General features: G+C 41.6%; 1 protein-coding gene across 3 annotated transcripts in view; it reads right to left on the reverse strand.

Annotated features, from left to right (window-relative positions):
• HECW2 (HECT, C2 and WW domain containing E3 ubiquitin protein ligase 2) overlaps positions 1 to 13,324 on the reverse strand; it is a 415,256-nt gene that overhangs the window by 120,807 nt on the left and 281,125 nt on the right. For all 3 annotated transcript variants that reach the window (XM_036857486.1, XM_036857485.1, XM_036857484.1), the window contains 3 exons: positions 6,772 to 6,922; positions 5,974 to 6,077; positions 4,966 to 5,090 (listed from right to left, as the gene is read on the reverse strand). In XM_036857486.1, coding sequence (XP_036713381.1) covers positions 4,966 to 5,090; positions 5,974 to 6,077; positions 6,772 to 6,922 — 380 coding nt within the window. The remainder of the gene's footprint in view (positions 1 to 4,965; positions 5,091 to 5,973; positions 6,078 to 6,771; positions 6,923 to 13,324) is intronic.

Raw genomic sequence — 13,324 nt, forward strand, 5'->3', positions numbered from 1 at the left:
AACTAGGGAGTATTATGCTTACTGAAATAAGTCAGACAGAGAAAGACAAATACTGTATGTTATCACTTATATGTGAAATCAAAAAATAAAACAAACAAATATATATAACAAAACAGAAACAGACTCACAGATATAGAAAACAAACTAGTGGTTACCAGGGGGGAGAAGGGAGGGGGAGGGGGAGGGGCAAGATAGGAGTAGGGTATTAAGAGATACAAACCACTATGTATAAAATAGATAACCAACAAGGATATATTACACAGCACAGAGAAAGAGCCATTATTTTGTAATAACTTGAAATGGAGTATAATCTATAAAAATATTGAATCACTATGCTGTACCCCTGAATCTAATGTAATATTGTAAACCAACTATACTTCAACAAAAAGAAATCACAAATCGCACACCGTAAAAAGATGGTAGCTTGAAATTGGCCACAGTGGGAATGTTAACACTAAAGAAATCGGTAAATGCAAATCAGGCCTTGATATTGTTTTATGGGCTGTCTAGACTAAGAGTGAGTAAACTATAGACTCATGGGCTGACTTGCTAACCAAGTTTTATTGGAATACAACCACATCCATTCATTTACATGTTGTCCTTGGCCCAAAAGCTGAAAATATTTACACTCTGGCCCTTTCCAGAAAAAGTCTACTGACTTTTTCTAAATAATAAGTTCTAGACTTAAGAAATTGGTAAAGAAAATAAAATGCTAATAATACAGATTAAAGTTCAAATTGTGCTGTTACATTGCAAATAGCGCATGCACGTGCGCACAGACAGACAATGAAGAAAAATAAGTCCAATATTCAAACACTATTATCTAGCTAAACAAAGAAGGTGCTGGCCTCATTGACAAAAGAGTGTGAAGAATGCCAGCTCTCCCTCCAGGATATGTGCCATATTCATCCGCCTGTCACCATCTCCACTGCTGCTGCACTAGTCCAAGTCCCTTCCATGTCTCACCACAGCGCCTTTTCACTTGTTTCCCTGATGCCAATCTTGCCTTCTAAAACCCATTCTCAACACAGTAGGTAGAAGAAACTTTAAGAAATCAAAACTACACCCCCACAGGAACCCCCTTTAGAATAAAGCCCATTTAGAATGAAGCCCAAACTCATTGCCAGATCACACAAGCCCTACATTTTGAAGCCCTGCTCACCTCTCTGACCGTACTATGTACCACATCAAACTCATTCCTGTCCTCAAGCCTTTGCTCTTCCTTGGCAAGGAAAGTTCTTCTCCAAGACCTTTGCCTTTCTGGCTTCTTGACGTTGTACAACAGCTTGAATATGGCTCCTTGGAGAGGCCTTGCCGTCCACCTGATCTAAACCAGCATCTGCAGTACCTTGGCCCCAAGTCACCCTAGCCCAGTCACCTGTACTGTCTCAGTTGCCTCATGACACATTTCACTGTCTGCATTATCTTTTCTTGTTCACTAGTTGATCTTTATTCCACTGTATCCTGAGAGTCTCGAATGTACTAGGCAAATCGTAGGCATTTAATAATTACTGGTTGAATGAATGCATGAACAAATGAACAAAGGAAAACTCGTGTTACCTGACCCCAAGTCCAAAGCTCTTCCCACCACAGCATGACACTTTCTGTTTTAGACTGACAACTCTGAATGTTATCCCATTCTTCCTTGTATGAAAGCCTACGATCTCCTAGAATTGTTGCATACACGAGTTTAGGTTCCTGTAACCTGGCTTCTGCTTACCTTTCCAGGCTCAAATCTAACTTTCACTAGTGTTCTATGCTCTCTGCACACCAGCAACACCAAACTGCTGTACTAGTAATTCGGTTTCAGTACTTCTATAGTAATTACAAAGACAGCCCTGCAACTTCATGGATCTCTTGTTTTATAAATGCTGCTCCTTCTACCTAGAGAGCTCTGGCCCATCTTATTTCTAGGGCAAGTTCCTATTCAATCTTTAAAAGCTATCAGTCTTTAAATCCTATCCCAAATGCAAACCCAGCTATGACTCCTCCCGTAGGCCTTCTCCCCAGAGTTAATCACGCACCCCAGCAGGATATCTTCTACAGCCTTCCATTACAGCACTTACAACTCTGCTCATTGCATTGGAATGTGTTTTCAAGTCTGGGGTTCCAGAGCCCACAGTTGCTGTCAATTTTGTATCTCTAGGACTTAGTGCCTGGTATACAGTAGGGAATAAACAACTGTTGCTACATTGAATGCCTCTTGCATGAAATCTGAGAACAGCCTTCTCCCAAGTCCTCTCTCTTCCAAGATAAACCTATAAACCATGAGATAATGATCAGTATGTTAACTGATCAATAAATACGTGCATACTAATGGCCTCGCCAACAGCTCCTGGTGATTGGACTATGCTGACTTCTACTTTTCCCAACAGTCTACTCTATTTTTCCTAAGGCATATAATCCGTCTGGTTAAATTCAAAATGTTCTTACATTCCCTTAACAAGCCTCTCAAGAGTCCTCTTCTTCAGTTTCTATTCTATTTACCCACCAAAGCCTGCCAACTCTCTGCCTGTGATTCTCTCACGCTGGATCCTTCCTCGTTATTTCCTCACCTCCTAGGCTCTTATCAGCTTCCTCGTTATTTCCTCACCTCCTAGGCTCTTATCAGCTCCAGCCACGACAAATGGGTTAAATACAGCTGGATGTCTGTGGCCAGGGTCTCCCCCCCCCCACCGCCGCCCCCGTTCTAAAGCGCTCCAGGTGCAGCTAAGACAACCTTCCCCTAATTAAAACCTCCAGGAAGCCGCTCCCTCAGCCCTCAGAGACTTGCGGGACAGTGCCCGCCTTGCCGCCCTGTTACCCCCAACACCTTGCAGAAACACAAAGCTCCTTCTCGATGCCTCCACACCTAGTCCAGATTTGAGCTGTTTACTTGCGCGTTAGCTGACCCAGCAAGATGAACTCCTGTGTCAGACCAAAGCCCTACAGGTGTTTCTTGTTTCTTCTTTTTCCCATCCCTAACAGACAGTTTTTCACCAAGTCATGTCGACTCCACCTTCAAAATAGCTCTTGAGGCCGTGCACTTCTCTCCATCTCCACGCCAACACCAGTATTCCAGCCATCACTGCCTTTCCCCTGGACCATGAAGATCCTCCGTTCTCATCACCCTGCTTCCACCCTTGCCTTTCTATGCTCTCCAAATCCAAGCACGTCACACTCTAAGTGCATGATGGCTTCCCGCTGCTCAGAATAGAGTCTAAATCCTCTGCCATGTCCCACAGGCAGATCAATGATCTGGATCTTGCTGACTTTCCAACGTAGTATCACACCACCCCCTCTTTCTATCACTACACAGCAGCCCCTCTGCCCTCTTCTGAGCCCTGGGGCTCCTGCACTTCCTATTTCAACTGCTTGAAATGAGCTTCCCCTGGCTTTTCCCATGGTTGATGATTTCTCATCTTTCAACTTCCAACTCAAAAACTATTTCTTCAGAGAGGTATTCTAGAACCATCTTTCTAAGGTAGCCTTCATTCTCTGTCCATTCTAGGATAAGAACTTGATCTTATTGCCCACTGTGTCTGCAGCACCTACCATAATTTCTAGCATAAACCGTGTTTTAAGTAATATTTATTGGATGATTAAAATAACTCACTATGCATATAGGACATGTTTTCCACTTCTGTCTTTGCTCATGCATACCCTCCACCTAGAAGGCCCTTCTACTCCTTTCTTTTTTAACCAACCAGTGTCCGTTATTTATTCTGTGAGACAATTTAAGATTTACACCACAAAGAAATGCTTTCTAACCAACTTTCCTATCACACTCTAATTTTTTTCTTCACACACACACACGTGCACGCGCCAAAACACAAGTTTTGGCTTAAACTATATAATATTTTCAAACACTTCTCTTTTCTTCTAGAAATGTTTGAGATAAATATCATGCTCAGGACCAGAGAACAGGTATGTAACATTTCCCACTGTCACCCCATGGACTTCATATACCCTAGTGCCTCCAAGAGGTTCATGCTTCCTGAGTAAAATTAAAACCTCCCATTCCAGACGGTAATTCCAAAATAAATGTGGGAAAGGGGCACATGAATAGAGCTGGAGAAACTGATTGTCATGAGGACTTAATGGGGTGCGGATTGGGAGCTAGCGAGGGGTTTCTTGGTTAAGGAACCAAGATCAGGAAAGGGGTAGAATTTATGTTAAAAGTCAAGACTGGGGGAAATGAAAGAAAACAAGTGAAGGAGACAGTCAAAATGATTTCTCTCTATTTAAACAATGATTAAAAGGCTGACTTTTTTATAACCTTCTGGTTAACAAAAGGTTGATTCTTTTAGTTGATGCTAACATTTTTAGGCCTCTCGCAAAATTACAGAGGGAGGGCTTCTAAAGAATAGACATATTAGTAAAAGGAGGGAAATTTAAATCTACTTCATCCTAAACACATCACCATTCCCCCTCCTCCCACTACTCCCCCCCCAAAAATCCTGATCTCCCATACAAACCTCATGTATCTTTAAAATATTCCTCTATTTATGGATTTAATTTTTTCAGATTACAGCAATGTATACATTTTATATTCATTCTTTCTTTTGGAGAGCCCGTACCAATATCTCAAAGCTCAATCCGACCAACGCCTCTTGTCAGTTCTCAGATATTTGGTTATACTTGTGCACGCAAAACGAGGTGGTCATTAAGAGCACAGACTCTGGAGTCAGCATCTCTGGGATTTTAACCCCAGCAATCCCACTTAGTAGCTGTAAAACTTGAGCATGTTATTTAAACTCTCTGTGCCTCAGTTTCTTCATCTGGAAAAATGGAAGTTTTATCTAACTCATAGGTTTGTTTGGGCTAAATGGGTTAAGCCAGGGGTAGTGCTTAACACTGAGCATGGAACACATGTGGTGCTCGGTAAACTTAGCTATTTTCATTCTTACTCTTACGACGTAAACGAGGATAATTTCCTTCGGCTTGGTGCTCTTTCCCTCACATCCTCTCGGATTTGATACTCACAGGGTTAGAATGCAGCACGGTGAAGAACTCTGGGCTGATGAGGAACTTCACAGGGGGAGACTGTAACAGCAACGTGAGCCTGGATCTGGAGGTAGAGTGGGGCGGGACGTTCTCCCGTCGGAAATCTAGACGGAGCAGACCACAGAGGCTTTCAGGGAGGTCTCTGCACGTGCTAGAAACATCTACTCACTTCTGTCTATATTTTAAAACAACACCTATATCGTTTGTTATTATTTTAATCCCCCAAACACTTTTTTCTTTTCTGTAAATTCATGCATAAAACCTAATTGCTCTCCATCACATTAAAATGGAATTCAATAATATTTCTAGTCATATTAACATTATTTTAAATAAATTTATTTATTTTTTATTTATTTATTTTTGGCTGCATTGGGTTTTTGTTGCTGCGGGCTTTCTCAAGTTGTGGCGAGCGGGGGCTACTCTTTGTTGCGGTGCACAGGCTTCTCATTGCGGTGGCTTCTCTTGTTGTGGAGCACTGACTCTAGGCACACGGGCTTCAGTAGTTGCGGCACACGGGCTCAGTAGCTGCGGCTCGCGGGCTCTAGAGTGCAGGCTCAGTAGGTATGGCACACAGGCTTAGTTGCTCCGTGGCATGTGAGATCTTCCCAGACCAGGGCTCGAACCTGTGTCCCCTGCATTGGCTGGCGGATTCTTAACCACTGCGCCAACAGGCAAGTCCCCACTATTAACATTTTAATGCATCCTTAGATTTTACAAGTAATCAGATTCCATCTTTTTCTACTATCCCACAGATCCAGAGATTAAAGTAATTTATATCCTGTTTGGTTTTGTGATTCTTTTCTTAGTACTAATAAAAAGCTGAGGATTAGAAGAGGTGTCTGGTGAGTTCGACTTTTTGAGTTGAATTACCTGGTCTTAATGAAGATCAAAAGTCCTTTTAAAGAAAGCTTCATTTCTTGGAAATCCTTACTTACTTGTTTTCTATTTTTGTGAGATTACAAAACAAACCAACCCAAAGGCTCTTACCTGCACTGGCTTGGTGAAAGTCGGCTTCCTCCCCTGCCCCATCAATCGCATTGCTATTTTCCTCAGGCCTCTCGTTAGTCATGGTTCTGCGGATACTCTGGTATCTAAAATCAGGAGCCTAGAGTTACAACACAGCAGCCTCTAAAACACGGGGCTCAACTGCTCCCCCAGAGCCCAGAAGTTTTCACCATCTTCCCAGCCTTGACCATTTCCTCCCCAAACCCCCATCCCCTGACCTTCTGGGCCATCTGTTAAGTAAATCCATTGGATTTAATTTCTTCTATCCATTGGATTTAATTTCTTCTGTTCTGTGGAACATTTTCTTAACAAATTAATAAAACTTTAAAAAACATTATGGCCTTTAACCAAAGAAAACTAAATTCCTATATTGTTAAAGAAAAGAACTTGTGTTCCATAGCAATTAGTTTTTGGAAAAGAAGGACAGATTTTTAAAAGCTTAGGTAACTAATAAAGATGCATTACGAACGAAGATTCTAGATATTTAAAAAGCTATCTGGCTTCAAATGACAAGTGTATATGCTCTGTTTTACTAAAAATCAATGCCTTGGGTTGACTAAAGGGGTCATCATTACTTATTTCCTCTCTAGTTTCTAAGCAAGCTGTGGCTGTGTGTGCGCTTATTCATTTTTAACCAAGAGACATTCAATGAAGTCTACGAATCGAGAGAAGCGACAGCTCCACCTTCATGACAGGACACCCAGAGATGAAAGAGGCCACCGTGTTTTCCGTTTTGCACTGTGTAAACATCAGCCCAACCACAGAACCGCCCACGCTCACCGCCGGTTCAGCTGTTCCATCTGCTGTATGGAGTTGGACCTCTGCAGCACCTGCGGGGCAGGGGGAGCTGTGGGCCGCTGCCAAGTCGTGGTTCTGTTTACGTGATCCACGTAGAAGATCCTGCCGTGGCTGTCAATGCGTGCCTCCCAGTCTAAACAGCAGCAGTGCACGGAGAGGGATTAGGAGGGGCGGCTGAAGCCATTAATGTGGCTCATCAAGCAGCACATGTTTTCTCCCTGACGTGCTATACTTTGGGGCTAATAACATACACCTGGCTGCATAATCCAGCCCCTCCCCCCAAGTCCACTCCAGAATCTGTTTGACCAGTTAGTAAAACAGCTCCTGTGTGCATAACCAACCCCTTAAAGAATCCCTGAATGTAGGGGATCCTCCCAGATCCGCCCACAATGCTCATCCTTCACGTATGAGCGCCAGTGTTTAAAAATTACTAGTTGGTATCATAATACTTTAGGTATTCACATCAAAATTGGTACTGATGTTCATTTTCACCAAAACTTGATTTTTCTGTTTTTTTTTCCAACTTAGATGAAAGACTCACAGCTGGAAATTTCCACGTGTATATTTACACACAATTTTAGTAGATGTAGTCTTCGGAAGAAAGGAGTGCTAGCTTAGTCATCAAACAGTATCATTATCTACAAACTTCCATTTACACTTTCCCAAAGAGGAATACATTTTCAGAGCAAGGTTAATGACTGTCTCCAACCTCAAATAAATACAATGTTTTAAAAGATTATTTAATTTTATGTTTAAGCAATCTCATGAAATGTGTTAGTCTTTGTCAACAAATATGTAAGAGCATGTTCAGTAAAAACAGCAAGCAGAGTAGTCTTCGGGGCCAGCCAGCCCACCTCTGTGAATCCTCTAAAAGGCCATTCCCCTATAAAAATAAGCAGAGCGTGAGCTGATCTTTACAAAAGGCAACAATTTTTAAATTGATTGCAATTGGGAAGGGTAATTTATATAGGAACATATGAAAACAGCAGAGATCTATTCTTCAACCAGGAAAGTTCTTTATACATTGCTATTTCTATGACAAATATGTTTTGAAATTAATAAGCACCTTTCTCTTGAGCAGCTCTGTTAATTTCAAAACTCTCCATGTGATCACACAGCTTATCAGCAGACACCATGGGTCTAATCCTAGAGACCAGGATGAAAGCATGTTTGCTCCTGACCAGCTACGGCATTTACTCTGGAGGTGAACGGAACAAGTATTCCAACAAAGTCCTTAGGATTGCAAAAACCTGCACGGTAGATCCCAGCCAGCACCAGAAGACCACTGAAGACTGCCTTAGCTGGGAGTGGAAAGATTTCTTTTTGTTGATTTCAGCCAATCATAATTTATGACACATGGCAAGGGAAAGAAAAATTTTCCGTGAGGAAAAGCACCACACAGACAACAAATAACTCCGTGTCACTCATGCTCCAAGGTAACACGGACTCACAATAAAGCAGGCTGCCAAGAATGAATTATTTGGGCACAGCTACAATCCCATCAGTAGGACGTTTCCAAAAGACCTCCTGCTCAGCCTGCCTACGCTGACAAATAGTAAGTACATAAAGGCATTTTCAGGAACCATCTTCTAAAACCTCTGATCCATTCCATTGTTTTGCTCTGCTCCTCGCATACTTTCCCATCTCAAGGATTCTGAGAACAAGTATTCCCACTGCATTCCTCTCTCATTACAGCCAGGATGATTCAAGCACATACTATATGTCAAATCAAATGCACATGGAAACAAATGACCATTCCTTCCCCCCAAGAATGTTTACAGTAGCTTCCAATTTTTAAAAAAAATGTAGGATAGGTCAATTAGGGATAAAAACAGAACAGAAACCAACTAAAGGAAGCAGAGAGAGAGAGATTCTGCCAAGCTCCCAAGATAAGGTTGTCACTACAACTTGGCTCTAAGTTTTCTGGCAGTTACAGCAGAAAAGAAAACACACTGTTGCATACTTTCCATTCTCTGACAAAAGAATATTAAAAAAGTATCTTCAAAGATGGAACTTTTTCCTTGAATAAACTATACAAGAATTTACCCCAAGAAATGTGACCTGTATGTGGGCCACATGGGTAGGAAAATGGAGGAGGGGGTATCTCCAAATATATTCGCCACTGTGCCTTGCACATAGCATGTAATGAATGAACAAATAATTTAAATAACGTAAAGCTATTAAAAAATGATTCTTGTTATGGTTACCGGGGGGTCGGGGGGGAGGGATAAACTGGAAGATTGGGATTGACATCAACACACTACTATATATAAAATAGATAACTAATAAGGACCTTCTGTATAGCACAGGGAACTCTACTCAATACTCTGTAATGGGAAAAGAATCTAAAAAGAGTGGATATATGTATATGCATAACTGATTCACTTTGCTGTACACTTAAAACTAACCCAACATTGTAAATCAACTATACTCCAATAAAAATTTTAAAAAATGATCTTGTATTCACTTCCCACAAAGGCCAGGAATAACCTTAATTTGTATTTCAATAAAGACATTTCTATGCAATGGGAAAAACAAGAAAACAAGGTCCAAAAATTTGCTTTCTAAGAATATGGGATGTTGGATGCACTTTGACTCTCCCTATCAAATATCGTATCTTTAAATTGAGGTTGTTACTTAAGTCCCCATAAAGAGAAATGCTATACTGCTGGTTTCAAGTGGACAGTTGGCATTAAACTGGGAAAGACTGTTATGCTATCGGCTTATTCGTGAACTACATATCTACTCTTACCCAAGCGGTCAATACCCTTCCATCCAGGCAAGACAGCAGAGGTGCCTGTAGGAAGGTCAGTCCTCTATCATTATCTATTCGCGGGGGTGGGGGTATGGCTGCTTTAATATCTTATAAGTATTTGCGTGAGGCCTGGTTTGTTCTTGGTTAAGAAAGCATATGAGAACACATGGCCTGGTATCAGTTTCTTTCACAGACAATGCTAAAATCACACAGGCAGGGTTAGAAGACTAGGATCTTGGCATTTACTTCCCTGTCTTGCCATACTGTAAACTGGGGTACATAATCAGTGTGCAGTGAGACTGAGAGCAATGTGTTGTGTGTGTGTGTGTGTGTGTGTGTGTGTGTGTATGTAATGCACTAGATTAGCAAGTAGAAGGCCTGTATCTGGCCATGGCTTTGTCATACCTTTGCTACATGACCTTCAACAAATTACTACACCTCTATGGCCCACAGTTTCTTTACCTAAAAAATGAGAAGACAGAGGTAAACATTGCTAAGGTCGCTTTCAGTTCTAAAATAACATGAATCTGCAATGACACCCATTTTATCACATTACGTTCAGGAAGGACCTAGCAACATCTTATGTCTAGGCCAGAATTTCCAAAATAGATTCTAAGTTAATTAAGCCTTTGGGGCCAGGGGCTCTGGGGTCCTGAGGAGTAGGGCTGCTGAACCACCTGCCAACCCCACTTTAAACACTGCAGCTCCAACATTATCTGTTGTGCATATTAGTCTTCCACATAAGATTTCACTTCCATAAAGAGCTTCACAGCAATGATAAAGTTTGAAAACTGTTATCTAGAGAATGTTTCTCAAGGTGTGGGATTCTGACATTATGTGTCAGAATCACTGCGAGGATCAATCAAAATGCAGATGCCAAGGACACGCCCCAGCTCTTCAAAATCAGACTATCTGAAGCCAGGACTCAGTTATCTACACTTTGAACAAACTTCCCAGGTGATTCCTAGACACACTAAAATTTAAGGAACACCGACGTAAATTAACAAGAACTTAAAACAGCAGCTAACTTACGGGACAAACCCATGGAGAGAATGCTGGATTTCTTAGAGGTCACGAAGTGCGGGCTCGCAAGAAACTAAATTTCAGCCTCAATACCCCAAACTGAAATCCAGGAGCAAGTGGACACTTAAAAGACACCCTGAGATTCAAATATAATAGCCCTTTAACGTGCTTCCTTGAGCACAGGGTTATTTGCAGGGTGAGGGCTGACCTTCCCAGTCATCTGGCACTCCACCCTGCAACTTGGTGCTTGTGTGCCAAACTTCACCCTTCCCTGCTCAGGCCCAGCTGGGGCCAGAGGGCAGCAACAGTTGCTAGGTCTGGGGCAGGTGGTTGAGAATCGTTCCTGGGAAGGTGAGGAGGCAGTGCATGCTGGGAGATAAGTATCTAAGGCCCCACTATGTGCTCCATTGTTTCGCCAGCCTTCGTTTACCAAATTTAAAAATAAAGTTATTAAGAATTTCAAGATGATGACATTCTGAGTGTGGGGTTTCGTGCAACTGTACTATTGAGATGGTATTATTGTCTTCTGTTCTGGGGTAAAGTGTAGATATAGCACAAATATATATGATGCCAAGATCAGCGGATCATGTGGGTCATTTCAGAGAGTCATTTTTTAAAAAACAGTTAAGGACATTAAGCAAGAAATAGGTATATAAATAAGCAGGGAAAAGATATGGAAGGTTTTACAGCAGTTTTAAGTGGTTTCCCTTGAGTTTGATTATTGAGTAATTAATATTTTCTTTTGGTTTATCTGTACTTTATAATGGCTCTAAAATAAACATGTATTGATTTTATAAGAAGAAAAAATAAATTATAATAATTTTTATTAAAAAAAAAAAAACAAATATAATAGCCCCCTTTAAATAGCTGGACATTAAGGGTAAGTCAGAGAGTTAGCATGAAAATCTACGCCAAGCCACTGTCACAGCATTAATCCCAGATGCAGGGAGGCAGAGCCGGGCAGGTCTTAGATATTTTCAACTTTTACAATCCATATATGTGGGCAGGGGTCATCCCTATGGCCCCTCTTCATCTCATCACTCTTCTTTCTCGCTCCTCTCAAACTAGACCTTGGTCTCCACTGGACCACCCAGGTGATTAGATGAAGACGTGAACACATCTCAGCGAGTGCTGAGACCGGGAAGAAGGTCAGTGTCTAGACAGGATGAATCACATATCAGGGGAAGCCAGCACTGAACTGTCTACTACGTAACTCAAAGCGGTGAGAGGACTGTGAGTAGGGAGCTGACCTGGTTGGAACTGGACTGAGGAAAATGAAGTACCTGAATATTGTGAAGTAAGTTTATAAACCCACTGTAAAAATTATAATAACCGTGGTATCCTCACCAAAATGGTGAGATGATGAAGTTACAATAAACTAAAGGTACTTTTACGGAAAAAAGCTTTGTAAGAGATGCCAGAAATCAGTGTTTAATGGATTATTTTTTCCTTATTTAAACACTCAAAGAAGTATGATACCATTTGTATAAAGTACGAAAGTAAGTTAAACTTGTCTATGCTCTGGGGAGTCAGGACAGTGGGTCCCCTTGCCCTTCAGGAGTGGGGGTTGGAGACTGGTAGCGAGGCACAAGGGGCCTCCCAGGGACCACAGATGTGGTGCTGATTGCCCAGGTGGGCACAGTTTGGGAGAATTCAGCAGGCTAAATGTGCTCTTTTCTGCATGTCCATTATATTTGAATAAAAAGTTTTAAAAATCTCAAATAGCTGCATATTTTGGACCATAATATTCGATTTTTAAGGAAATAGCTTTTTTTTTCCATTTTTTAAAATTTATTTATTTATTTAGTTTTGGCTGTGTTGAGTCTTCGTTTCTGTGCAAGGGCTTTCTCTAGCTGCGGCAAGCGGGGGCCACTCTTCATCGCAGTGCGCGGGCCTCGCACTATCGCGGCCTGTCTTGTTGCGGAGCACAGGCTCCAGACGCGCAGGCTCAGCAGTTGTGGCTCACGGGCCTAGTTGCTCCGTGGCATGTGGGATCTTCCCAGACCAGGGCTCGAACCCATGTCCCCTGCATTGGCAGGCAGATTCTCAACCACTGCGCCACCAGGGAAGCCCTAAGGAAGTAGCTTTTTAGATTAAAAGTGTGAATTTTTTTCTCCAAACTAACTTTTAGGTTCTAGAGAATAAGAGCCCCTAGCTTTAAACAGAGTAGAAATTCTATAAGATTAATTGTACTTTTCAGATTCATTACCTTCTTTTAAACCTTCATTTCAAAGGATGCTTTAATAACCAAAGTGCACAACCACAAAAAATGATAAACATCCCCCTGTGTTTTTCCAGAGTTACTCATTTGAACCCACTACATAAGTAATACACTAGTCCTAAAAATACGGCAATAAGCCTGGGATCCTATAAGAGTCCACTACGGACTGTTCATCCGGAATCTATTCCTATTCCTACCCTTTTGGGAGAAAAACACCTTTCAACAGTTTCCTGTTGTCTCCAGTGCAGCAATGGGTTAAGTCACAATTACACTGGAGCCAAAAAAGAAAAAAATAAAATAGTTTTTCAGAAGGGGGCTGAGCTGGCCATTTTTTTCCACTTATCCTAATGCTAAAAAGACCAAGATTCATTATGCTGATGACATTTTAATGGGCTTCAGCCCTGAACAACCTCCAGCTGCCAGCCTATCAATCACCTCAGAATAAGATACAGCAGGTTCTTAAGGCACTCAATTTAAGGCACTGCCCTTAAAACACAATATAATGCAGTTTCAGAGAAGCCCCCAAACCCTCTAAT

This window comes from Balaenoptera musculus, chromosome 7, assembly GCF_009873245.2.
Source record: "Balaenoptera musculus isolate JJ_BM4_2016_0621 chromosome 7, mBalMus1.pri.v3, whole genome shotgun sequence".
Taxonomy (NCBI): Eukaryota; Metazoa; Chordata; class Mammalia; order Artiodactyla; family Balaenopteridae; genus Balaenoptera; species Balaenoptera musculus.